The sequence below is a fragment of the Bubalus kerabau genome, chromosome 5, assembly GCF_029407905.1.
Source record: "Bubalus kerabau isolate K-KA32 ecotype Philippines breed swamp buffalo chromosome 5, PCC_UOA_SB_1v2, whole genome shotgun sequence".
NCBI classification, from domain to species: domain Eukaryota; kingdom Metazoa; phylum Chordata; class Mammalia; order Artiodactyla; family Bovidae; genus Bubalus; species Bubalus kerabau.
In genome coordinates, this window is record NC_073628.1 from 2,284,614 (window position 1) to 2,310,990 (window position 26,377).

The 26,377-nt window shown below is 56.1% G+C and overlaps 1 protein-coding gene across 1 annotated transcript in view; it reads left to right on the forward strand.

Annotated features, from left to right (window-relative positions):
* Nucleotides 1–26,377, forward strand: part of KCNQ1 (potassium voltage-gated channel subfamily Q member 1) — a 376,324-nt gene that overhangs the window by 302,994 nt on the left and 46,953 nt on the right. The window contains 3 exon segments of the mRNA XM_055580545.1: nt 2,486–2,580; nt 3,551–3,597; nt 4,416–4,477. Of these exon segments, the coding sequence (XP_055436520.1) occupies nt 2,486–2,580; nt 3,551–3,597; nt 4,416–4,477 (204 nt within the window).

Genomic DNA, 26,377 nt, shown 5'->3' on the forward strand with positions numbered 1-26,377 from the left:
GTCCACCGTCGGTCAGTCTGGACAGCCCGGCATTATCTCGCTCATCTCAGGCTCCTGCTGCTGCCGCCAGAGGAAATTAGCTTCAGAGAGAAAGCTGAGATGAGCTTTGCAGCCGGACCCCAGGCAGCCACTTGACAAAGGCCTCCAGGAGCGCTGACCAGACCCTGGTGGGGGAGGGGTGGGGAAGGGGGAGCTTATCAACTCCAAGATGAGTCTCAGGGGCCTAAGAGCCTGCCAGGCCATGGGTCCCGGGTGTCAGTCAGCTGTCGGTTACCTGCTGAGGTCCACACCCTGCACAAGGCGAGGCGGGGAGCCCGGCTCACAGGCTCCTCTCCCCCTTGCTCCTGCAGGCTCACACACACCCGTCCCCTGCACTCTCGTGCCTTTCCATGGAGACGTCTGTGTACATTCGTGCACACAGAGCCCCTCAACACACTCAGGGGCCCACAGTGGTCCGTGACCTCCCAGGGTGTATGGGAGACAAGGACAAGGACTCACTCCATTCTGGGCCAGACCTGCCCAACTTTGACCTCCGAACCCCGCCTTGCCTCTTCTGAGCCTGCCCCTGACCACATCGGCAGGTCTGGGGGTGGCCCCGAGCCTCACAAAGCCCTTTGGCCTACAGGAAAGCAGGCATCACCTCTCAGGACCGCCTCCCCGTGGGCATTAAACACAGCGCAGACCCTGGGCTCAGCCACAGCCACCGTCATGGCCATTCGGGTTCTCCTGGCACGAGCCGCTCAGGGTCCCCCAGCCCTCTGTCTCCTCACATCTTACTTTACCCTCACTCCCCTTGTCAGCCAGAGGGCTCAGCACCCCCATCTTACAGAAGCAAGAACTGAGTCCTGGGCACGTCACCACTAGCCTGCCACCCAGCGCCACTCTACACTTGTCCTGGAGCTGGGTGTGTGGCGTCAGAGAGCCTGCCAGACTTCATCTCACCCCTGACCCCACGATCCTACGACGGGCCTTGCGTCTCAGCCATATGAGGATGCAAGGTGGTCCCAGAGTCCGAAGCGGGGCTGGGTGTCAGCTGTGAGGGCCCCACCTGGCGAATCTGGTGGGGACAGGAGCCGCTCTGGCCTTCTTGTGCCCGGTCCCTGATGGGGAGGAGGGTTCTGTCCTGCCTCAGGATTCTGGGGTCCCAAACCATGTAGGGAGTTGAACTTTAGCTGCCAGTGTTGATGGCAGGGCCCCTGGGCATGTCCAGAGGTGCCCAGAGATGGAGGCAGGACTCTGCCCTCAAGGGAGCCCCATCTTTCTGGAAAGGCAGAGGTGGCCTTGCCCGTAGCCTAGGGTAGCCTATCTCTGAGGTGGTACCACAAGGAGAGGTAGGGCTCAGGCAGGCAGGGAGGACAGGTCCCCTGGGGCTCCCAGGTTTGAGACCTGGCCCTGGCTCTCAACGGGCATCTGAGTCTTATTCCTTCTCTTCCTCTGACCCGCCAGCCCCTGCTCGCCCTGCAAGCTGTCTGGAGCTTCTTGCAGACCTGCTACCCCCCGCCCCCCAGCAAGCAGCAGTAACCTCCCAGTTCATCGCTAGTGTGAGCCCTTCAGAGTTAATGAGACCACCTGGGCCCCCCCAACCCTGTCTGCCTGAGGTCCCCCCCAACAGAGTCTCTTTCCCCAATGAGCCCTTCTTGCTTGTGTGGGCAAAGGGCCTCCTGAGCCATCAGACCCCCACTCGGCCAGTCCCCTGCTACCTGGGTGGGACCCACAGCCCGTGGGCTCCTGGGATCGAGGCCATAAATGTGGCTGGAGGTTTTGCTGACATCCCGAGAAGCCTCCTTCTCTGTTGTGGTTTCACCTGAGCCCCGGATGCATTTATGGGCTCAGGGCTGGCGCTGAGCCTGGAGCTCCAGGGTCCCCTGCCCTGCCCCCTGGCCCCAGGCCCACGGTGGGACTATCCTCTCCTCCCAAGCAGCCTGAGAGCTCGGGTGGGAGGCCTGCCGCCCACAATAAGCACTGCAGGCAGAAGCTGTCCCTGGGGCCCCCTCTGCTCACCTCAGGGGACTGACTGCCAGGGAAGGGGGTGGGGTGGATCGCCCCCACCCCGAGAACAGTGCAGGTGCCTGCCAGTGAGGGTGTGGTCAGCTTGGGACCCAGGCTGGTGGGGGCTGTACAAAACTGCCCTCTTTGCCACTGACCGGAGCCATGCTCATTGCCCCCTGCCCCCAGGCCCTCAGCTGGGCCAGCTCTTCCAAGGCAGTTTGGAAACAGGGCTGGGGGCCTGGAAATGGAGAGTAGGCAGGTCGCTGGGTCCAGAGAGCCCGAGTCACTGGCCTGGGGTCACCCAGCTCCCGGGTGGGGTGGGGCATGGGGGATGGGGGCTGAGCCCCGCCACGGCAAGTGCGCTGATCCAGGCCTGCCCCTTGGTGCCACATGGGCGGCTCCTTAAATCCCAGCTGCGCACGGAGGATAGGCACCGTCCTGTGCCTGACGCTGGCCCACACACACAGGCGCGGCTGACTCTGTCTCTCTGCTGCAGCAAGCGCGGAAGCCCTACGACGTGCGAGACGTCATCGAGCAGTACTCCCAGGGCCACCTCAACCTCATGGTGCGCATCAAGGAGCTGCAAAGGAGGTGGGTGCGCCGGGCTGGGGGCGGGGCGGAGTGTGGTCAGCGCGGAGCGGGGCGTGGATGGCAGAGGGCGGGGCGCGGGCACCGCGGGGCGGGGCGTACATGGCAGGGAGCGGGGCGCGGGCAGCGCGGAGCGCGGTGTGGATGGCAGGGGGCGGGGCATGGGGGCTCGCTCCACCAGCACCCAAGTCTCGGGGTGGGGAGGCTTCAAATCCCAGCTCACCTGCTGTTGAGCAGGCCCAGATCAAGTCCTGGGAGATACACGGCTGGGGGAGAACCTACCGGTTGGGCGCTGAGCACCCCAACTCTCGGAAGCCCACGTGTTCTGGCTTCTGGCCCACGGTCCAGAGACTTCTACTCCCGGAGGCCGCCTGCCCCTTAGGGGCCTGCATGGGCTCAGACCAGCTGCACATTGGCAGTGGGTTGGCCTGGGGACTGGGCTCTGTGAGGCACAGGGTGTGGCTGGGAGACCACCCATGTTGACCACCCTGGCCAGGCAGGGACTCAGGCTGCCCCCTGTTCACCCCACCCCTGTCACTGACCTACAACAGGGATGTGAAGCCCATCCAGCCCAGCAACCTGGCCTTGTCCTGGAAGGGACCTCTTGCAGTCCTGCCTCTCTGGACACTTCCAGGCACCTGGCCTGGTGTGTTTATGAAGCGGCCACAGGACACGGGGCTATTCTGGGATCCTGCTGTACCCAGGGAGGATGACAGAGAGACAGTCCAACCACTGCCCTTCACCTCTGAGCCCCCCACCCAGGCCCCCCATTGGAGTATGGGCCTCTGGAATCTGAGAGGCACCTGGCTGGTTTTGGGGTGGTGGCAGGGGCTGGCCCCCAGAAGGGGCGGGCAGCTTGTCTTGCTGGGGACGTTGGCCCATCTGCCCACTGATCAGCCAGATGTCAGTATGGGGCCCAGGGGCCAAGCATGAGCTGGTCTCCATCTCCCTCTCCCCACCCCCACCCCCCCAGGCTGGACCAGTCCATCGGGAAGCCCTCCCTCTTCATCTCCGTCTCAGGTGGGTTTCTGCATCAAGGCACCCTCAGCATGGCAGCCCATGCCAGACCCTCCTACCATCGCCCCACCCATGCCTGCCTCTTCCCACCATCAGAAGGTACACGTCTCGCCAGGAAATCCAGGGAGATGGGGGCAGGTTGACCCACCCTAAGCAAGGTGGCTTTGAACACAATTTACACAGGATTTGCAGTTAGCACAGGAACCTACAAGGGTCCCTATAAGGGCAGGCCTTTCTAGGCCACTGATGATCTGGGTGTAGAAATGTGACCAGGTCTTTGGGAAGGTGTGGGCCTGGAAGTGGGGCTGGGGACTGAGAAGCCAGCCAGAACATTGCGGTAGAGGTGGGTGCCGTTCTCCAGCTCTGAGGATGTGGAGTGGGCTGCGGGTCACATGGGGAGTACAGGGCCAGGCCAGTTCCTTGGGGTTGCCCTAACCCAGGTTCAGGCGGGAGGCGCAGCTCAGGCAGGGGCAGGACAGCGGGGGTTTCAGGGGCAACAGGCATCCCCAGCCAAATCAAGTGTCTCCCGGGGGTGGAGGGCACAGTGGGCACCATCTCAGGCAGGCTGTCCCTGTCTTCCGCGCTCTCGGGAATCAAGGAAACGGGAAGGGTGGGACACTGACAAGCCGGCCAGCGCCCGCCCACCCCCTCCCCCTACCATTGCCTCCTCAAGTTCCCACCACGGAAGAGCTCTTAGGAGATGTCCTCGGAGGTTCAGACCTTCGACTCAGCTCCCTCACCCCCGTCACCCTGGGGTCGCCTGCCCACCCCACCCCATCGGCCAGCGCCTGAGTCCCTCACTCGGGTGCTTTACCCCACAGAGAAGACGAAGGACCGTGGCAGCAACTCGATCGGCGCCCGCCTGAACCGCGTGGAGGACAAGGTAAGCACCTGAGCCTGGGCTGGCTCCCGCGGCCGCGGGCGACGTCCTGGGGCCTGGACAGCGCTGCCCCCGGCGGCACTCCACGCTGCCGCTGGCCCCGGATGGCTCGGCGTCTGGGGTCTCCCCCGTCCGTCCGTCTCCCCTTTTTCCTTCCTCCTCCTCTCCTTCCGTCTGAGCTCGTGTGGCCTTCCTGAGGTAGGCGCCGTCTACTTCCCCGTCTGCAGTGGGTATCATCCTCGCGGGAGGGAAGAGGACACTGGAGTCCAGGCTGGTCTGAGACCTCGCACAGGGGGCATCCTTATGGGCAAGTGGCACCGAGTACCCGCAGGCCCCTCCCTGGCATAGCTGAGGTGGGCATTGCTCCCTTGGTTCCAGCCCGAGGGCACTCAGGGACTTGGAGACACCAACAGGGGCACAAGGGTGCGTCATGCGGGGAGCAGGGGCTGCGGGCATCTGAGCAAGGGCAGCGGGAAGTGGGCAGTGTCAGCCCAGGCCCTGCTGGGCATCCAGGCAGGATGTGGACACCCACGCTCCCTCTGCTCCAGGGCACGGCTGCCTCAGTGGCTGGGGTGCCCTGGTCCTCCCCTGGGTCTGCGCCGACATCCTGGAGCCCCCACGGATCTATGGAACGGGAGGGGCGGCCATGCTGCCCTGTGACGGCTCCATGGTCAGGTGCAGGCTCTTATCTTGCCAAACAGCTCGTTCATCTGCATGGACCTTATCTGAGAGCCGCAGGGGGGGCTAAAAATAGAGGGATTTCGCTTGGGCAGGGAGGGCATCCACTGCTCCGTTTCCTGGGCAACGCCTGGCTCTGGCACATGTCCATCTCTGCTGCAGCTGGGTAGGCGGGCAGGGGAACGGCTCCCAGTTGCTGCCCTCCCCCCCCAGCCTGGGCCTGCAGGACTACCCTCTGCCCACCTGCAATCTTCCCCGGCTGGGGCGGGTGTGGGGTCACGATCCAGTAGGTGGGGTCTGAGAGGGAGGGCCACTGTCCAGCTGAAACGGGGGCCCTCATCCTCCGGCCTGCCCCCGGGGCTGTGTGACCCTGACATCCTGACGCCACTGGAGGGCTGGCCCAACTCGGTCAGCACAGGCCTAAGCAGGGCCTTTGTCCTGTCCCACAGCAGACAGCCCAGTGGCGGGTGCCCTGTCTGGCAGGAAGGGAACTGAAGCCCACAATGGTCCACTCCCCAGGATGGCAGCATCAGGGCCTCAGGGGCCCTGGGCTTCGCCTCCCTGGTGGCCGGCCCTTGGCTCTCACTCTGCCTCCTGTGTGTGACCAGGGCTGGCGCGTTCCGTGAGAAGCCGCAGGTGGCCGTGCCGAGCGCAGCAGACCCGGCCCTCTGGGTGGGGCTTCCGGTCATCACAGGAAGCAGAGGGGGCTTCCCTGGTGGTCCAGGGGCCGACTCCACACTCCCAATGCAAGGAGCCCAGGTTCAGTCCCTGGTCGGGACCCAGACACCACGTGCCACAACAAGAGAGTCCACGTGCCCATCCCACACGGAGCAGCTAAAAATAAGAGCCCTTGTGCCACAGCTAAGACTGGTGCCGCCAAACAAACATTTCAGCAGAAAAGTAAAGGAAGCAGAGGTAGAGCCAGGGACCAGACCCGGCCCCCCACCCCCCAGCCCCTCGCCTGGCCCTGGGACAGCGCTTGCTGAGTGATCTCCGCAGCCGGCGCCCCCTCCCAGCCGCCCTGGGGGCACCTGCCGCCCCACCGTCCAGATGCGCCCCCCCCACCCCCGCCCCGCGTCCCTGCCCTGGTCTGGTTCTGTCCCCTGTCCCGCTGCCCTGGGGCTTTCCTATGACTCTGCCCTGCTCAGGGCAAGCCACTCCTTTAAGCCTAGACTGGAGCCCGGTGTCCTCTGGGGGTGGTGATGGGGCTGCCTAGGGTCCCCTGCAGCCCTCCAGCCACCTGTAGGGTCTAAGAATCGAGACATGGCACTTAGTCAGCCAGGGGCACTGTGGCGGGCGAAGTGGGACCTGTGCTGGCCTTGGGGGTACCCCATCACAGACCCAAATTTCTTCAGATCCGAACAACAAAGCAGGGGAGGGTCCTGGAGGACAAGGTTTGGGGGCAAGGCCCCTGGTGGCCTCCGCCCATCAGGCTCTGTGCCCAGGAGAGGGGCCACCTGTTCCTGGGCAGCGAGGATTCTGCCTCATCCCCCCTGCCCCGCGGAGCTGGTTCGGCCGAGAGGCTCCGTCACTCGGAGTCCCGAGCCTGCTCCACGCTCCCCACCCCCCGTGGACCTGCAGAGACCCAGGCGAGGCCTCTGTGGGCCCCTCCCCCGCCGGCTGACGCCCCTCGCAGATGGACCCTGGGAAGGGGCCCCATGTTATTGGCTTATCGCAGGGGCCATCAGGACCATAAACAACCCCCTGGCAATCCTGCTGACGCGGGAAGTTGGGGGCAGGAAACGCAGCAGCCGTCCGGCCCTCGGACGCCCAGCAGGCCCGCGGCGGTGGCAGTGCCAGCCGGCCCGCCAGCCAGGCCCCCGCCCCGGGCCTTCCCCGCACGCCCGGCCTGCCTCAGGCCGGAAGGGAGCCTGGCCCCCAACTGCTTCCTCATCTGGGCTCCGGTTCTCGCCCTTGGCGGGGAGGGCGGCGGTCTCCTCCCAGCCTCCTCCAGGCTCGCAGCCAGGAAGAGGGGCTGGGAGAGGAGGGGGAGGGGGCTTGGGAGGCACACGGCCCCCCCACCCTCCCAACCCCTGTCTTGGGGCAGGGAGCCCAGCACACCTGTCCCCGGCCTGGGCTGGCTGTCCAGGCCTGCCTGGCTCCAGGGGTGTACAGAGCCGAAGCAGCGTCCTGCCCGGGCCCACACCACACACCCCCACCCCAGCCTCACCCAGGGGCCTGGGGGACCCGCAGGTCCCCAGAGGAGATGCGGGAGCTGCTCTTGCAAGTTGTGCTCCATACTTGGCGGAGGGAGGGGGGGAAGGACAGCCTTTGCACAAATAAATTCACTTTTACAAGTGGGGAAACTGAGGCCCAAGGAGTTTGCGCAGCTGTCTAATTAGCTAGTTAGTTAGAGCTAGCCCCAGCGGAAGCCACGGACGGAGGGGCAGATAAGGTGGAGAGAGAAAGCAGAAAAGAATTTCATAAACACAAGGGGTCTGGTGAGAAGAGGCCGCGTCCGAACAAGGAGGGGCAGGCTGGGGGCTGGGGTGGGGGCAGGCAGCGGGGTCCACTGGCGGCGGTGGTCAGACTCTGCCCTGGAGGGGGGCACGCCTCGCCAGCCCTGAGACGGGTCCTGAGAACACAACCCCCAGCCCCAGGGCCCCTCCCTATCAGGGCTGCCGCGGGGCAAGGACCCTGGGCTCTCTGGGGACCCGATGAAGCAGTCGGCTCCCACCTTCCTCCCCCCAGTGTGTATTCTTAGCTCCGGCCCTGGACCTGCTGCAGTGTTTACATTGAGCCCTGTTTATTTTGCAAGCTCAGCTCACACTGCTTTTGCTGATATGAGGAACACAGTGGGCTGGGAGAAGTTCTTTCTTCTCTGTTTTTGCCGGAAATGTTCATGGCTCAGGGCCGGACACCAGGAGTCCTGGGTTTCCAGGCCCCAGTTCAGAGAGCAAGGGTGGGAAGGGCCCTCCCCCACCTGGCATTGCTTCACCGCCCCCTGTCCTAGAACCCTGGCCGGGCACACCTCTCTCCTGGACAGACATGCCCCCAGCCCGGGTCCCCCGCTGCCACACCTCCACAGCCCCTGCCCTGCACCAGGAGGGCCCAGTCTGCCCCAACCTCCCTCCTCCTGCTCAGTCCACCTCCCAGACCTCTCCATCCCCCAGCCTAAAAGCAGGACCCGGAGGCACGACCATCCGGGAGGCTCCCCCTGCCTCCCTCCCTGGAGCCCCTCAGAGCTGCTCACCTTGCATGCCCGCTACACACCCTGCCCGCTGAGTCGGGGCCTCTATTATCTTGGGCTTAGGTTATTTTTCCAGACATCGATGTGGTCTCTGGCCTCTCCCCACTGAACCGCAGTCCTTCCCATTGTATAATCTTTCTTAGACACTGCAGCAGCTCTCTTGCTCACCTTTTCTTCAGAATCTTTGTGCTCACATTTGTGGGTGAGATATGTCTTTCTGTTCTCATCTGTTTGGGCATCTAGTTTAGGAGAGCCTCACGAAACAAGTTAAGAAGCAACCTCTCTTCTTTTGTATTCTAGAATATTTTGTATAGGATTAGGGTTTTCTTCCCCAGAATGTTTGGAGAAACTCAAAGGTGAAGCCGCCCAGGCCTGCCGTGTTCTTTGTGGGCAGATTTTTAATGGAGTCCATGATGTGGACGGTTATGGGACAGGTGGGGTTTTCTATCTCTTCCTGTGTCAGTTTCCATAAGCTGCTCACTCTAACCATGTGTGCGATCCACCCTGGTTTTCGTGTTTATTGGCATTTCTCATCGTTTTAGCACCTTTACCATCAGCAGTTTGCTGCTTACTTGCTTAGTCGTGTCCGACTCTTTGCAGCCCCGTGGACTGTATAGCCCGCCAGGCTCCTCTGTCCATGGGATTCTCCAGGCGAGAATCCTGGAGTGGGTTGCCATCCCCTGCCCCATCCAGGGGATCTTCCCAACTCAGGGATCAAACTCTCTTGTCTCCTGCATTGGCAGGTGGGTTCTTTACCATTGAGCTACCAGGGCCCTATCTCATTTGCTTGTTTGTGCCTTCACTTAACTCCACTGGCCAGCCTTGCCGGCTCCTTGACAATTTTATTCATGTCTTCAACCAATGCTTGACTTTGCTGATCCTCCCTTTTGTTGGCTTGTTTTGTTTCATTCACTTTATTTTCTTCCTTCTAGTTACTTGGGTTTAATGTATTATTCTTTCTTTAACTTCTTAGGTTGAATTCATTTTAAGACTTTCTACATTTCTAATGTGGGCTCTTAAGGCTACACTTTGATTTTTCTCTAAATGCCACTGAAACTTCATGCCCCAGGTTTTAATCTGCAGCATTTGATTTTAATGTTCATTCACATAAAGATTTCTCGAGTCTCCACTATGACCTCTTGTTTATCCCAGGAGACATTTTGCAAAATGATTTTCATCATTGTTATAAATGTCATTGCTCTACCGTCAGAGAAAGTGCTCTGCAGGGCATCCGTCTTTTGAAACATTTTGAAATATGTTGCAAAGGTACAAGATGTCATCAATTTTTGTAAGTGTACCTTCCCTGTTTGAATACCGCACGTATTTTGAAGTTGACAGTGTGGTGTTACACTTGTCTGTTAGAACAAGCTTGTTAATTGGTTCCTCACTGGAATGTTTCTATCTCTTGATCTATCATTACTGAGAAGTGTATTGAAGTGCCAACTATTGTGGAGAATTTTCCTATTTTTCTTTATATTTCTGTCCATTTTTGCCTCGTATATGTTTTAGATCTTCTGATCAGGTACATATAATATTCACTTTTTTGTATATTCGCTGCTGGATTCAATGCGTGGTAATTCCATAGCACCCTCTTTCTCTCAGGCAGGCTTTCCCCCCTCTTAAAGCCTATTATCATTGTTATACAAACCTAATTTTCTTTGTTATCTTTTTCTTAAGCTTTCTTGAGGTACAATTTACGTGCCATAAAATTCACCCACTGTAAATGCAGACAACACATTTTAGTAAATCTCTAATTTGATGTGCAACAAACATCAAAATGAAGTTTGAGAACATTTTCAACACCCCCAATTCCCTCAATTCCATTTGCCAGCTCCTGCCGCCAGCCACAGTCAATCACTGACCTGCTTTCTGTCTCTGTATCCTTAAATTTCTGTAAAACTAGAAACCTGCCTTTTCTGGATGTTCCCTGTAAATGGAATCAGACAACTGGTGGTGTTCGTGTTTAGCTTTTCTCACATAACGTAACATTCTTGAGGGTCGTCTGCGCTGCGTCTGTATTTCTTGCCTTCTTCACGCTCAGCAGCTTTCTGTTGTATGGATCAACCACATTCTGTTTATCCATTTGCAAGTTGATAGACGTTTGGACTGTTTCCAGTTTGGGGCTATTATGGTCAATGCCGCTGTGAACTTTTTATCTACGAGTCTGTGTATGGACATATGTTTTCGTTTCCTTCGGTCAGGTTCCTAAGAGGGGAATTGATGGGTCATATGGTAAGTTTCTGTTTAACTTTCTAAAACACTTCTAAACTGTTTTCCAAAGAGTTCGTACCATTTTGATTTCCCACCAGTAACACACAAAGGTTCCACTTTCTCTATATCCTTACAAATGCATGGTATGGTTGATCTTTTTTCTTTTCGCCATTCTAGCTGTGGGTTTGATTTGCATTTCCTTAATCACTAATGATGTTGAGCAACTTTTCATGTGCTTATTAGCCATTCATAGTCTTCTCAGGGGAAATGTTTATTCAACCCTCCTGACTATTTTCTAATTAAGTAGTTCTGTTCTTGAGTTGTAAGAGTTGTTGATATGTTCTGGATACAGTCCTTTATCAGATATATGACTTGCAAGAATTTTCTCCCCCTCCGTGGCTGTCTTTTCATGTTCTTAATCATGTCTTTTAAAACACAAAAGTTGTAAATTGTAAAGAAGTCCAACTTATCTTTTCTTGTATGACTCATGCTTTTGATGTTATATCTAAGACTTCTTTGCCTATTCCAGGGACATGAACATTTCCTTCTATTTTTTTTCTTGTAGAAGTTTTTTTTTTTTTTTTAGTTTTAACTCTTACATTTAGGTCTGTGATTTATTTTGAGTTAATTTTGGGATGTGATATGTGGAAACGTTTGGGGTTTTTTGTTGTTTTGGTTTGGTTTTTGTTCCTTTTACTTAAAGATATCCAGTGGCCTTGATACCATTTGTTGAAAAGGTTACATTTCCCTCATTGAATTTTCATGATGCCTTTGTCAAAAATCAATTGAACGTAAGTATATGGGTTTATTTCTGGATTCTCAATTCTGGACTGCTAGTCTCTAGCCCTGTCTTTAAATCCACATTACTCTATCTTGATTATTGTAGCTTTGTAGTAAGCTTTGAAATCAGGTAGTGTTAGTCCTCCGATTTTCTTCTTTCTCAAATCATTTTGCCCTTTCTATATTTTATGAATTTTTATGTGAATTTTAGAGTCAGGTTCTCAGTTTCTACCAAAAAAAATAAATAAATAAAAGAGAGAGAGAGAAAAAAAAAAAGAAGAAACCTGATAGGGTTTTCCTGGAGATTGTATTGAATCTCTGACCCATTTGGGAAAACTTGACATCGTAACAGTATTGAGTCTTCTAGTTCATGAACATGGTATATCCTTCTGTTTATTTTATCTATTTTAATTTCTTCCCATTATATTTTATAGTTTTTAGTGTATAAATCTTACATATCCTTTGTTAACTTTCTTTCTAAATATTTTATTATTTTTGATGGTACTGTTAATGGAATTGTTTTCTTAATTTCATTTTTTAGTTGTTACTAGTGTATAGAAATTGGAGAAGGAAATGGCAACCCACTCCAGTATTCTTGCCTAGAGAATCCTGTGGATGGAGGAGCCTGGTGGGCTGCTGTCCATAGGATCACACAGGGTCAGACACAACTGAAGAGACTTAGCATGCATGCATACATTGGATAAGGAAATGGCAACCCACTCCAGTATTCTTGCCTGGAGAATCCCAGGGACAGAGGAGCCTGGTCTATGGGGTCGCACAGAGTCAGACACGACTAAAGTGACTTAGCAGCAGCAGCAGTATATGGAAATGCAATTAAATTTTTATATTAAGCTTATAAACTGTGACTTCATTGTTATTAATGCTAGTAAATTCTGTTGTTGATTCCTTAGGATTTGCTATATATAGGATCATGTCATATATGGGGCTTCCCTGCTGGCTCAGATGGTAAAGAATCCGCCTGCAATATGGGAGACCTGGGTTCGATCCCTGGGTTGGGAAGATCCGCTGGAGAAGGGAATGGCTACCCACTCCAGTATTCTGACCTGGAGATTTCCATGGACTGTGGAGCCTGGTGGGCTGCAGCCATGGGGTCGCAGAGTCAGACACGACAAAGCAACTTTCACTTTCGTCATGTACGAATAAGGACAATTTTATGTCTTCCTTCCAGTCTGTATGCCTTTAACTTCCTTTTCTGCCTAATTATACTAGCTTCATGGGGTCGTAAAGAGTCGGATATGACTGAGCGACTGAACTGAACTGAACTGACTAGTAAAATGTTAACTACAAGTGGCTGGAGAAAGTCTTGTAGGGCAAAGTATTCCATCATTTACCATTAAATATGATGCAGGTTTTCATTAAATGCTGTTTGTTGAGTTGAGGGTGTTTCCTTCTATTCCTAGTGTATGTTCAGGGTTCTTCTCACAAACGAATGTTAGATTTTCTCAGTTGCCCACTCTGCAACTTTTGAGATGGGCATGTGCTTTTAGCCCTTGTTTCTATTAATGTGATGTGATACATTAACTGGCGGGGGGGTTTTAAGCCAATCTTGTCTTTCCCACTTGATCATGGTACACAGTCTCTTTTGTCTGGCACTGGATTTGTTTGCTAAGACTTTGTCAGGAATGTTTGTGTCTATATTTATAAAAGACACTGTTCTGTAGTTTTCTTGTGTGTTTTTTTTCTTTCTGATTTTGGTGTTGGGTTTTTTAATTCTTTTTTAAATCATATACACATTTTACATGTCTTTTGTAAACCCTAGATTTTTAAAAATCATTTAATACATCTATACTTAATTTCTTAATATTATGTATTTATACTTAATAAATATATTATACATCTATACTTAATAATTTCCAATATATTTTGATAGATTTATAGCCATGTATTTTGTGCTTTTTATTTGTACTAAACTTTCTAATGTTTACTCTGCTCTTCTTTCCTGTCTCTTGTTGAATTGAGAGTTATTTTTCACTGCACGCTTTCTTTTACTGGTTTTAAAGTTACATGACCGTTCTTGTAGAGGGTAACCTAGGACTTTATAAAAGTTATATAATACATCCATTTGCTATGTTTGCCCACATCTGAAATAAAATAAGTACCTTAAACATTTTAGTTTCAATCTCTCCAGCTAACTTATATGCTTTGTTGTATATGTAAGTTCAAACATAATTAGTAGTGTTTTATATAATCAATATGTGTTTAAATTTACCCATCTATTTGCAGTTTTTGTCACGCATCATTTATTTTTCATCTCAGATCTTATATGTGGGGTCACTTTTTTTGACTGAAGTATTCATTAGAATTTTATTCAGTGAAAATCAAAACCCTTCTGATTTTATTTGTTTTAAAATGACAGTTTTACTGTTGTTCTTAAAAATATTTCCACTGGCTACAAAATTCCAGACCTTAGGTTACCAAAATGATGTTCTTTTAACACATTGAAAATATCATCAAGCTGTTCTTTGACTTCCATTGTTTCCATTGAGAACAAAGATGGCAATGAGTCATTGCTCTTCAGAAGGCAATGCATCTTTTCTTTCTGGCTGGTTTTAAGCTCTTTCCTTTACTCTAGTGTTCTGCATTTTCACCGTGTTGTGTTATTAGAGGGGAGAAGGCAATGGCACCCCATTCCAGTACTTTTGCCTGGAGAATCCCATGGACAGAGGAGCCTGGTGGGTTGCAGTCCATGGGGTCACTGAGGGTCGGACACGACCGAACAACTTCATTTTCTCTTTTCACTTTCATGCACTGGAGAAGGAAACAGCAACCCACTCCAGTGTTCTTGCCTGGAGAATCCCAGGGACGGTGGAGCCTGGTGGGCTGCCGTCTGTGGGGTCGCACAGAGTCGGACACGACTGAAGCAACTTAGCAGCAGCAGCAGTGTTATTAGAGAGTGTCTTTTGTTCATTCTGCTTGAAATTAATTGAGTTTCCTTAATCTGCGGTTGGTGAAATGCATCAGGTCTGGGTTATACTCGCCACTCTCTCTTCATATTTTGCTTTAGTTCACTGTTTCTTCTGGAACTTTCACGAGGCACTTGGTCAACCATCTCAGTTCTCTCGTATCTCTTACTGCTTCTCTCTTTCTCTTTTATAAAAAATCGCTTTGTTCTCTGTGCTGTATTCTGGATACTGTCTTCTGATCCATCTTCCAATTCACTAATTATTTCTTCAACTGTGTCTAATCTACAGTTAAATTTATCCAAAGAATTTTAAATTTCAATGATTGTTTTTCTATTTATGGAAATCTTATTTGGTTCTTATGCATACTTGATAGACCTTTTTATAGTACCTTTCTTTTCACTTGTACATTCAAACTTGAAAAAAATTTCTTGATGTATATTGAATACAGCTATTTTATGTTTGAACGTGTGAAAATGTAAGTTGCTCAGTCATGTCTGCCTCTTTGCGACTCCATGACCGTAGCCTGCCAGGATCCTCTGTCCATGGAATTTTCCAGGCAAGAATACTGGAGTGGGTAAGCCATTCCCTTTTCCAGGGGATTTCCCCAACCCAGGGATCAAACCCAGGTCTCCTGCATTGCAGGCAGATTCAGTTTCTGTTAATTCTGGTGTCTGAGTCTTTGTGAGTCACCTTATCAGTTTATGTTTTTTTCTCATTCATGGTGTTTTGTTCCCTTTGAGAATTTCCTTTTTTAGTCATAAGTTCATATATCTTACCATGTATCTCTGAGGATTTTTGAGGTCTAATGTGGAGCTGACCTTGGGGAGGATCCATGTTGATTTCTTCCATTGCTGTACATGTGGGAGCACTACCAGCCTGAACTATAAATTCTGGGCTCAACATTTTTGAGACCGCTCATGTGGTATGCATTTGGGCTTGCAAGCTGAGCACACCAGCTGTGGATATGGCTTCTCAGATCAAATGTTGTTCCACTCCTTTAAGCAGCAAAGCAATTTTCTATATAGTCTTTTCAGGGACTGGGTTATTTCTTACTGACCATTGAACCTTCACATTGAACACAGAGCACTTTGAAGGTTCCAGCTTTACGTAGGGCTCTGCCATGACACTTCCCACCTGGGGCAGGTCTGGGCTTGGATACCTAAGCATCCATCCCCTGTGAGACTGTGAAAACCAAAGCTCAAGTTTACTCAGTTCATCAGATGCCTTCAGGACACCTCTTACCTCTGTGGGTTCCACGCTAACTGCACATTCAGCCTCTGATCTCTCTTACCTCCAGACTAGCTCATCAAGGCTGATGAGTCTTGTGGGTAGACAAGGTCTCGTTCACTCACAGGGCATGGAGTCAGGGTTTGGAAGGTGGAGTTTTTCTGGGCACCCTGGGTCTGATGGCTGCTGCTCCAGCTTTGTGTACTGATTCCTGACCTTCCTAGGCTTCATCTCCCCATGAAATTGGGAGACGTTGGGCAGTAGCAATGTGTCTGGTTCATGCTGGTCTGTGGGGTCTTAGTGATAAGTAGATCTCATTCTGGGGCTCCAGTGGTTCTGTATTGGGCCAGCAGTCATTAGGGACTAGACTGAGAAGAATGCTCTTCTCCAAGCCCCCTGGCCCTCAGAGAGAAAGGACTCCCCCACTAACTTGCACAGAGGCCAAGCATCTAGAGATAGGAGCCTCTAGACCAGGGGGCAGCAAACTGGGGCCCATGGACCAGATCTGGCCCCTGACCTAAAGAATGTGTGACAAAGCCTGTGTATGATCCCTAATGCCTATAATATTTATTATCTGGCAGTTTACAAGAAAGTTTGCTGATCCCCAATTCAGACCAACGTTGCCCAATAGAAATATAAAGGGAACCACAGATATAATTTCAAACTTTCTCTAACAGTCATATCAGAAAAATAAAAAGAAACAAGTTAAATTCATTGCAATATATTTTATTTAACCCAGTAGATTAAAACATTATCACTTTGGGACTTCCCTGGGAGTCACTGATTAAGACTCTGTACTTCCACTGCATAGGGTGCAGGTCTAATCCTGGGTCAGGGAACTAAGATCTCATATGCTGCACAGCATGACCAAAAACTAAAAAAAAGTGTTACATTATCATTTCAATATATAATATTAGAAGAATGGTTAGGGTGGACGACATCCTGTCTCCAAAAGCCAGTGTGTGTTTTAAACTTAGAACATGCCTCTATTTGGATGCTGAGTTTTCCTAAGAACTGCTTGGTCTGCATTTAGATATCAGGAGATTTACAGTTGTCAAGGAAGATTCTCATGCCTAAATTAGCATTCCTAAACAACTGTTGTTAAAGTTTTCTAATAACTGAGTTGGGGATCTGTATTTAAATCTGAATTCGTCAAAATTCAATCAACTTGAGATCCAGTTTCTCGGTGTCAGCCGCATCCCCAGCGCTCTGTAGGCAAGCTTGGCTGGTGAGCAGGCTCTGGCACCATAACTTCAGACTGTGGTGTGCTGGCGGGCAGAGGCGGGAGTGGCCCCCGAGCGTGTGACCGGGCCGGGCCCAGGGAAATGCTGGCGAACACCAAGTGGGTGAGCAGGTGCTGATGTGGGGCAGGTGGTGGGGGCAGGGAGGGGGAGCGTCCCCCAGGCCCAGCATCCCCTCTGAACGTCCTTCACCCTCTTGGGCTCCCAGTCCTCAGACTCGAGCCTCCAGAGCCCGTGACCCACACTTCCCTGATGACTACCCGCCTGGCATTCTGGTTCTTATAACAGCATCTGTCTCCCACCAGCCTTGGCTCCTGGGGGCCGTAGGGACAGTGTTCACCTTGGGAGGCTGTGTTCCCAGGCTGCCTCGGACTCCACGGGGCACCTCATCTCCAGCTGGGGCTAGTTGCCTCTGAAGGCTGGGCAATCTCAAAGGGGCTCCCCCACCCCGTGCCCAGCTCCCCAACATCCCTCTGCTCCTGCAACACTCCTCTCTTTGCTGGTGAACTGCTCTTGAGTGGCAGGGCCGTAAATAGGCAAAGGCGTGGGCTTTGCCTGATCAAAGGGCCCCCTTCAGAAGCCGTCATTAGCTGCTATTCTGGGAACTGGTTATTTTAAGGTTAGTGTATTTTTTCTTTCCTGAGGAGCCGTCTTAGTGGATGGCTAGGTCCTGAGGTGCTGGCTCTTCAGTCAAACCACACAAGCCCTGTTTTGTCTAGGGTTTCAAAGATAAACCTAGAATGAAAGCATCACTTGACGCTAAGCGCTGCCATCCCTGTTCCTGGGCAGAGGTGGGCAGGCCTGCCAGGGAGTCCCTGTACCCCTCGAGCCACGAGGAGACTTGCCAGCCCCGGGACGGGGCTGCTGTGCTCCTGGAGGGAGCCAAGGTCAGAGCCCAGCGTTCTCACGGCCACGGCGGCCCCCACAGGCCTTGCCTAGAGCCTGGCTCAGGGGGGCATCTTTCAACAGACGGCCCAGCTTTTGCCAAAGATCTGTGGGAAGAGGCCCACCCCCACCAGTGGCCAGGGGAATGCACAGTGACATCATGGTTTAGGAAAATGATAATACCCGGTGCTGGCATGCATGTGGGAAAACAGGCATTCTTACACATTGCTGGTGGGGACTCTAATTACTACAGGGTTACACGTCTGGAAAGGAATCTAGCAGCATCTGTGAACATTAAAAATACATGTACCTTGAATCCCAGGAAAGGAAGCTCCAGGGTCAGAGGCCTACGTACCAGGATGCTAGCCATGCTCTGAGTGACAGAGAAACGAGGAACCACTTAGCTGCAGTGAGCAAAGAGCTGAGTAAGGAGACTCCTCCAGCTGTGGGTGCCACCGGGCCCTATGGCTGTCAGTGCTGACAAGAGGCTAAGTCAGAAACCCGAGACGCCAAGAAGCCAGGTTCCCAGAAACCGCGCCACCTCGGACAGCCCTGGAGGGCCAGGGAGCACAGCCCAGCTCCAGGGTGCGGGGGCTGTCCCAGCAGCAGACAGCCCTGGTGCAGCTGTGAGATGCTCCATCCCCGTTTGTTCAAGGTCAGGGTGCCCCTTGCAGTCTGTGTGCGAGTTCGAGGTCGTTCAGGTAGAAACGTGGTGTCCCGTCCCGGTTCCTGCTCTGGCCTCAGTCCTCTGTCTGCTAGGGCTGCTCTCCCACCAGAAAAACTAGCCCCTAAACTCAGCCTCCCCCCACAGCTGCTCCCCAGGACTCGGGGTTCCCTCAGCACCCAAGTCTTGGTCACTGATCTGAGCCTCCCTTCCCAAAGACCCACTCTGTGCCAAGATTGGGGACATGGTCCACCGGGTCCAGACCCGAGGTCCAGCCCCAGTGCAGAACCCGTACACACACATCACTTTTGCTCCATCCTACTGGCAGAACCAGCCACGTGGTCCCACCCGGAGCAGTGTGGGGAATGCCGTCCCAGCAGGGCCCTCTGGGGTCATCTGTGTGGTGGGATGCCCGTCTCCTCCACCCACGTTCCCCCAGAGACAGCAGACGTACCCTGTGATGCGGGCCTGCCCACCTGCCCCCGCCCACACACAGCTCCCCTCAACAGCCCTCCCCAAGGCCCCAGGTCAGCAGCCGCCGTGGATGGGAACAGCAGCATGGCCGGGGACTCTGCCCTCTGCCCCCAGCAGTGCCCCTAGCACAGCCCAGCACCCTAGGGGCCCACACGCTAGACTTGGTTTTGTGGGTGAAGCCCCCATCAGGGTTAGGGGCACCCCGGGACAAAGGCCTGGGAGACTCAGGTCTGACCATCTGACCCCCCACCCAGGCTGGCACTGCCGTGAGCACGAAAGGGAGGAACCAGGGCCGATGGGCAGGCAGTGTGGTCAGCTGCGGGGCCTGAGCCGCCATCCAAGCCCTCCTCACTCCAGCCTCGTCCCCAAGGTCCCACTAAAAGGGCTGGAGCAGGACTCCCTCTCGGAGGGGCTGAGCCACCTCTGCAGGAGCCCCACACCCCACCCCCAAGGTCAGAGGACCCGGCCGCCCATCACATCCGTGAGTCCGGTTTTTGCAAGAGATGCTAAAATCCCACCCCTTCATTTCAGAGGCTTGGTTCCCTGTCCCTGAGTGAGGGCATAGGTCGGGTGGTCCCAGGGGACCTATAGGCCTCCCAGCCCTTCCATCCCATCAAGGACAAGATCCTTAGGATCCTGTAGTATCCAGGAGGGCATGTCCAAGAGGCCACGGTCACGGGAGGGAGGTGAGCGCTCCACTGGCCTGGAGCTGATGCTCAGGGCGGTGTGCCCACCCTGCTGGGGTCCTGAGCCTCTCCTGACATGGAAGCAGGAGGGCTGCCCTCGTGGCTCACCCCCTCTCTGTACCCCGCCAGTCCAGCTCCTCCTGGCCAGCGAGAGCCCATCCCCCCGTCATGGCAGCCTCACCCCCTCGGAGGCCTGGCCTCCCAGGAAGGAATGTGAGTGCTGGCTTTGGGAGTCTGTTCCAGCTCAGGTTCTAGGCTGGGGGCCTGGCGTGGGGGCTGTTCAGCCAAAACGGTGATCTGGAAGACTGCACCCCACGTGTCATAGGCCCCACCTCTGGGGGGCTTGGGACTGAAGGAGGCCGGTGGAGACGCACCCGGGACATCCCAGGGACGCCCTCCCCAGGGGTGGGCACTGCTAACCAGCCTCTGTGAGCCTCAGTTTCCCACTCTGCCCAAGGAGAGGCTACATGGGCACTGGGCCATCTGTCCAGGCCTGGTCTCCTGTGGCTGCCGCGCCCATACCCGACACCCAAGGGCCTGGGGTCTGCCCCAGAGCTGCCTGTGGCGGAGCCAGCCAGGGGCTTCCAAGGCCCCTTGTACCCCCTCTTCCCCAGACCCAGACCCCACGCGTCTCTGCAGTCCTGCCTCAGGGGGCAGAGCCAAGTCCAGGGCCGAGAAGCCCGGCTCCCACGCCTGTGTGTTCTCACACTCACGTGTCTTCCTCTGACGGAAAGGACAAGGCCGTGCATACACGCGTGTGGGCTGAAGGGGCACCCTCCTCCCGTTTCACAGAGGGCACAGCCCCGGCCTCCCCTGTGCACTTCGCAGCCAGCGGCCACAGCTCAAGCCGCCCCCGACTTACGGGTCCTGGACCCAGGAGGTCACATGAGTTAGTTTTCAAGTGTGTGTCTTCCCACTGGTCAGCGGAGGGGATGAAAGGGGATGGTGCGACTAAGGCAGGCGCTGTCGGGAGGATGCGGGGCTTGATCCACGCCCCGGGGAGAGGAAGCTCACCGCAGAGAGCCTGGGGCAGGGGAAGTGCTGCAAGCCCAGCCTCGGGGCCTGGCGTCTGACTGCAGAGTGGGCATGAGTGCGGACAGGGAGGGGGTCGGGGCCAGCCAGAGAGCCCCGTGCTGCTCCGCCCCGACCATGGAGCCCAAGCCTCGGTGTCCCCACCTGCACTGCGGCCTCCTGCTCCCCACAACCAGGGCAGCCCCCCCGGAACCACTTTCCCCCCTTTTCCGGGGTGTTTCTCTCCCACCCCAGCCGGGGGACGATCACCACTCCCCCTAAGTCGGCCTCTCCTGAATGACTCTATTTATAGGCCTCCAATATTGGCCAGAAAGGAAATTTACATTTTTTTTTTTCAAACTTTAGCTCCAGTCTGTGTCGGCTTCTGTGGGTGGATGGCTTCTGAGAGAGGCTGGGGGCAGGGAGCAGGCGGGCAGGGCCTTGCGTATCGGGCCGGCGGGCAGCGCCCGGCAGCCTGCTCGCGGTTCTTTAATCAAGGGCCGGGCTTAGGCTGGGCAGGCCGTCCGGGGGGCCGGGCCGTGAGGGTGCCCCCAGCTTCGTCTCTGTGGCGAACCCTGCCCCGCCGCCTAGGCCGACCTCAGAAGAAAACATGTCTTTTGATCAAAATGGGCCCTTTTTTAAACTTGTCACCCTGCGGGTCAGGGCACAGCCTGCCCCCGGCCGGTCCTGCATATTAAGCAGTGGCTTGGTCACCACCAAAAATAGACGTCCCAGACGCAGGGCTGTCCCCGCCGCTCCGGGAGGCGACCGGCTGGGAAAGAGGCAGCCGGCCCAGGCCCCGGCCCTGCGGATGCTGCAGACGGTGGGCCCAGAGTTGGGCTGGACTGGGAGTCCAGCGGTTGGGTTGGGGACCACCTCCCAACCCGGGGTCTGTGGAGCCGGGCAGGGGCGTCGGGGAGCCTTCCAGGCTGGGAGCGGGGTGGCAGCCCGGCAGGGTCCGCGGGCAGCCCCGGCCTGCCTGGGGCCGGGCGGCAGGTGGACGGCAGCAGGTCCCCGGCCGCAGGCGCACACCAGCGAGCGCACGGCCTCCTCCCGCCGGGCCCGCAGGCCCTGCTCCAGCCTGGCCGTCGGGAGGCACAAGATGGCTGACGCGGCGGCTTCTCCCCGGGATGCTGGCACACGCGGCAGTGGCCGTGCGGAGCTGTGTTTACTTTGCCGAGTGGACGGCCTCTCGTTGCCCGGGTTCCGAGCGCTCCAGAGGCAGATGGAAATTTTTGTGGATTAAACACGGGGCTGAGGCGCGGGCTGTTTGGGTTGGCAGCGCTCCCTCCCCACCCCGTTCCTGGTCCGCACTCCTCACCGGGGCGTCCATTCATGCCGCTCTCCCGGGCCCTCCTCCAGCCTGGCTCCTGCTGCCCAGAGCAGGGCGGCCGCGACCCCCTCCCCGAGTCTGGAAGAGGCTGCGGGTTGACGGCGGGCTCCCGGAGGAGGCCTGCTTCTCCGGGGTAACTTCTCCTATGGCGGGGTGGGGGGCCCCTCTGACCTCCGGATCCTCGTGTAGGAGAGGTGGGAGGCGGTGTACAGACCAGGCGAGCCACGTGTGGGGCCCGTGCCCGTGGGTCCAGCACCAGAAAATGCCCGGCACCCAGGCTGGTCTTCAGAAAGGTCTTCGCTGCGTCTCAGGAGAAGCTCTCCATCCAGAAGAGACCTGGGCCTTTCGGGAAGGATGGGAGGGTGTGCCGGGCTACAGAATAGATCTTCCCGGGCGCAGGGAGCTGGGAGCCAGGATATCTGGGGAGCTGTGACCCCAAGCAGAGGGCGCGGCAAGTGGAAACGCCCTGTGGGGTGACCCGCCGGCTTGTGTGAGCAGCACCAGCGCCGCAGAGCACCTGCGGGTTCGGGAGGAGCCTGGAGGGTGGAACAGACAGGTGAAGGGATGCGCCGACCTGAGGCCCGAGAGCCCCGGGAAGGACCTGAGGCTTCGCGTGGAGGGAGGGGGCTTTGGGGCCACCGTGCAGCCGTGTTGTTTTTAGCTGTTAGCCTGGCACGTGGAGCACAGACTGAAGGGGGGCAACCGTGGCTGCAGCTGGAGCTGCGGGGCTGGCACGCCACTCCCTGCCCCCTCCTGCCCTGCAGGAGCTGCTACCCCCGCCCCCACCCCTACCCCGGGCAGCAGGTTGGTCAGCGTGCCCAGCACCCCCTGCCCCCGCCAGCCGGGAGCCACAGGTCAGGTCTCACATAAAGAGCCATCTGTGTGGGCAGCGAGGTGGCCAGCCCGCCTGCCCCCACACAGGGGCACTCTCCCCAGCAGGGTCCACCCACCCCCCACCCGCTGGGGCCCGCGGACACCCCAGCAGACCACTAGCACCCACCCCAGGCGTGGGCTTCTTGGGGTGGTGTGAGACCCTGGCCCGAGATGCCGATGCCAGGGTGGACCTGTGTCACCTGGCCACTCTCAGAGTAGTGCTGGAGACGGGGAATTTGGCACAGCCCAGGCAAAGCATGTCTGGGGATGTTGGGGGGACCCCGCATCACAGCCCCCCAACATGTGGCCCACCTGGGTGCACCCAACAGTCATGGTTTTAGGGCTTTACAACATCACCTTGTGATAAGAGGTCACATCCGATAACCAGCATGGAAATTTCACTGCATACTCACTTGCTCAGTCATGTCCGACTCTTTGCAACTCCATGGATTGAAGCCCACCAGGCTCCTTTGTTGATGGGGTTATCCCAGCAAGAATACTGGAGCGGGCTGCCATTCCATTTTCCAGGGGATCCTCCTGATCCAGGGATCAAACCCAGGTCTCCTGCATTGAAGGCAGAGCCTTTACTGTCTGAGCCACCGGGGAAGTGAAGTAAAGTGAAATCTCCCAGTTGTGTCCGACTCTTTGTGACCCCATGGACTATACAGTCCATGGAATTCTCCAGGCCAGAATACTGGAGTGGGTAGCTATCCTTTCTCCAGCGGATCTTTCCGACCCAGGAATCCAACCAGGGTCTCCTGCATTGCAGGCGGATTCTTTACCATCTGAGCTAGCAGGGAAGCCCAAGAATACTGGAGCGGGCAGCCCAGACCTTCTCCAGGGGATCTTCCTAACCCAGGAATCGAACCAGGGTCTGCTGCATTGCAGGCGGATTCTTTACCAGCTGAGCCAGCAGGGAACCAGGGAAGCCCACATCTGGAAATTGTGCTATCGAGGCCCATAAGAGTGTCTTTTGAACCTTCTCCAGGCAGCTTCTCTGGAGAACCTGCACCTTCTCCAGAACCACAAGTGTCCCCAAACGTGAGCCCTCTGATCTGGACAGAGGGACCAGATGTGACCACCATGGAGACTAAAGCAGCCACTGAGCAGCAGCACCGCTGAGAGCAGCCCCTGTGATGGGCTGGGCTGGTTCCTGCCCTGGGAGCACAGGGGTCGGCGGGCAGAGGCAGGGACGCCAAAGCCAGGGCGCCTGTGTCCATCCCTTCAGGGCCCAGACATGAGCAGAGCCACTCAGCTGTCCGGTGGGTTGCCCTGACCTCTGACATGACGTAGCGGGAGATGCCCACTGCTCCTCTACGGGTGCCCCCACCCCAGGCCTCCCGCCCCCCGGGAACCTCGCCCCCTGGCACCCCTACCTCTAGAGACAAGTCAAGCCTCCGCCTGCAGGCGTTCCAGCCTGGGGCCCGAGACGCCAGGCAGGCATCTGGCTTGCTCATGTCTGGGGGTCACAGACCCTCTCCTTCGAGAAGGAACCGTCCCCTGAGGGGCCAGTGTCCAGGTCATGGGCCGCCTTGGTGCCCGCTCCCCACCTCCCCAACCCCAAGGGGCCACGAATCCCCTGGCCTCGAGGCCAGGCCCCCAGGAGAAGGGCTAGCCGAGCCCGGGGCAGTGGGAAGGCCTTGGGTTCCCAGGACGCCCAGACTGTGGGCCGTTCTTCCCTGGCCTGTCCGCACACAGGCCTGCTGCTGTGCCCCGCGGCCCTTGCCACCTGACAGATGGGATGGGGCGGTGGGGCAGGGACGTGCACGCCTCTCGATGCCAACACAAGCGGCCTTTATCCCGCCCGTAAATGGTTTCTGTGTCCAGGGAGCCAGTGCCCGGCCCGGGCCTAACCCCCTGGCGGCCAGTGGGGCGAAACTGGATCCGTGGGGACAGCGGGCAGTGTGCGGTGGCAGAGCGGCCCCGTGGCCACAACAGGACGTTGTGCCGGCCTCACCTGGGCTGGCTGCGGCGCCTGGGACCCTCGAGGACACTGGCCATGGCCTCGCAGCTCCGGGGGGACGTCCTGGGTGGCCGAGTGCAGGAAGGGGCCAGGGAGCTGCTGGCCGCCGCCCCCACCACCTTCGCCAGCCAGCCGGCTGGGCAGGGGCAGCAACAGGCTGCGGACCATGGCGGGTCATGCTGTGCATGCACCCTCTCTCACAGTGTCCCCCACTGGGAGGGCAGGGGGCAGGGTTCCCAGGTCAGGGCCATGCGTGGAGGCCTTGCCCGCCAGAGGCCCAGCCAGCTGCAGGGACTGTCCCCCCCTGGCCTGTAGCGAGGTGCTAGCCAGGCCCCCAGAGCCCACCCAGAGCGCTGGCGGCCGGGCCAGCCCTGAGTCTGCTGCCCGCGGAGGCAAAGCCTCCTCCGGCCCACCTGGCCGCCCCCAGCCCTCACTCCAGGACCCGAAGGTCCTGCCCCGCGGCCACCTGATGCCCGGCCCCCTGTATGTCCTGAAGGCTGCTCGCCTTCTCTGCTCCTTGCCCTGTCTCCGCGCATCCTCTGCCCCAGCCTTTTCAGGGCAGCTTCTCACACCCCTGAGCCCTTGCCGTCCCCTCCTGGGATGCCCTGGAGAGCTGGCATAGCCCAGGGCTCAGGAACGCCCAGGGACTGGGGCATCTGAGCCCTGATCGGCCTCTGTTGTCCATCCTGCCGTCAGAAGGAATCTTAGAGAAGGTTCCACAGTCCTACCCACCTGCAGTCCCGGCTCATTGCCGACAACCTGGGGCCTGGCCCATCCCCAGAACTCATCCCGCCCAGATCACCTGAACCGTTCTCATAACAGCCTCCTCCCGCGTGTTTGTTGGCCCTGCAGGGCCCCTCCCCAGCCAGGGTCACCTTTAAAATAGCAGCACCAGCAGATCCTTTAGGCTAATTCATTGGTGACGGCAAAATGATGCCGAGTTCCAAAAAAAAAACACCTCTATTTCCTCATTAACATAATTGCAAACAGAACGAACCTTTCTTGATTTCATGTAAACAACAGCTTGAAATAGTTTATAATCCTTGCAGGTATCAAATTAAGTTTTTACTTATGGTCTGGAAATTAATTACCCTTACAGAGAGACAAATGTGAAAACTGTGTATTTTTGACAAGAAAATTAAGCAGCTATCGGGGAAATGTAACTTAATCGTCGCGGAGAAAATTGTTTATAAATTGGTCGCGTTGCCTGAACTCTCGCCTCTTCTGCCGGGGGCGGGCTCAGTGGTTGTGTGTGCGTCTGCCTGATTGGGGAAGCACTAGACCAGCTGCAGAGGGAGGGGCCAGAGGGGCCAGGGAACAGGGCAGGGAGGAGGAGGGGAGGGGGCAGAGGGAATTCCAGGCGAGGGGACCGATGGCAGAGGGCAGGGACCAGGATGGGTGACGAGGGGCAGCCTGGGGCTGCAGGGGAGTGCACAGCTCCCCCAGTGACAGGGAAGGGGGCTCCAGGCAGAGGGCAGGGCACTGGGGCAGGAGCGAGCCTGGAGCACGAGGCGGGAGGGGACGTGCAGGACAGGAACTCGCAGAGGCTGGCGGGGCCTCACCCCCCAGAGAAGTGGTTCCCAGATTCTCGGTCAAGGCCACCCGGTCTTCAGGGCCCTGAGTGTGACCTGTTTACAATTTTTCATCATTATCTATCCTGTTACGGCAAACCTCTTCCTACACGTTTTCCCCTGGTATTGTGTTGTTTTCCGGGAGTGAAATTTCCGGGTCAACACCAGGAGCCTTGGCGAGAATTTCTCAAC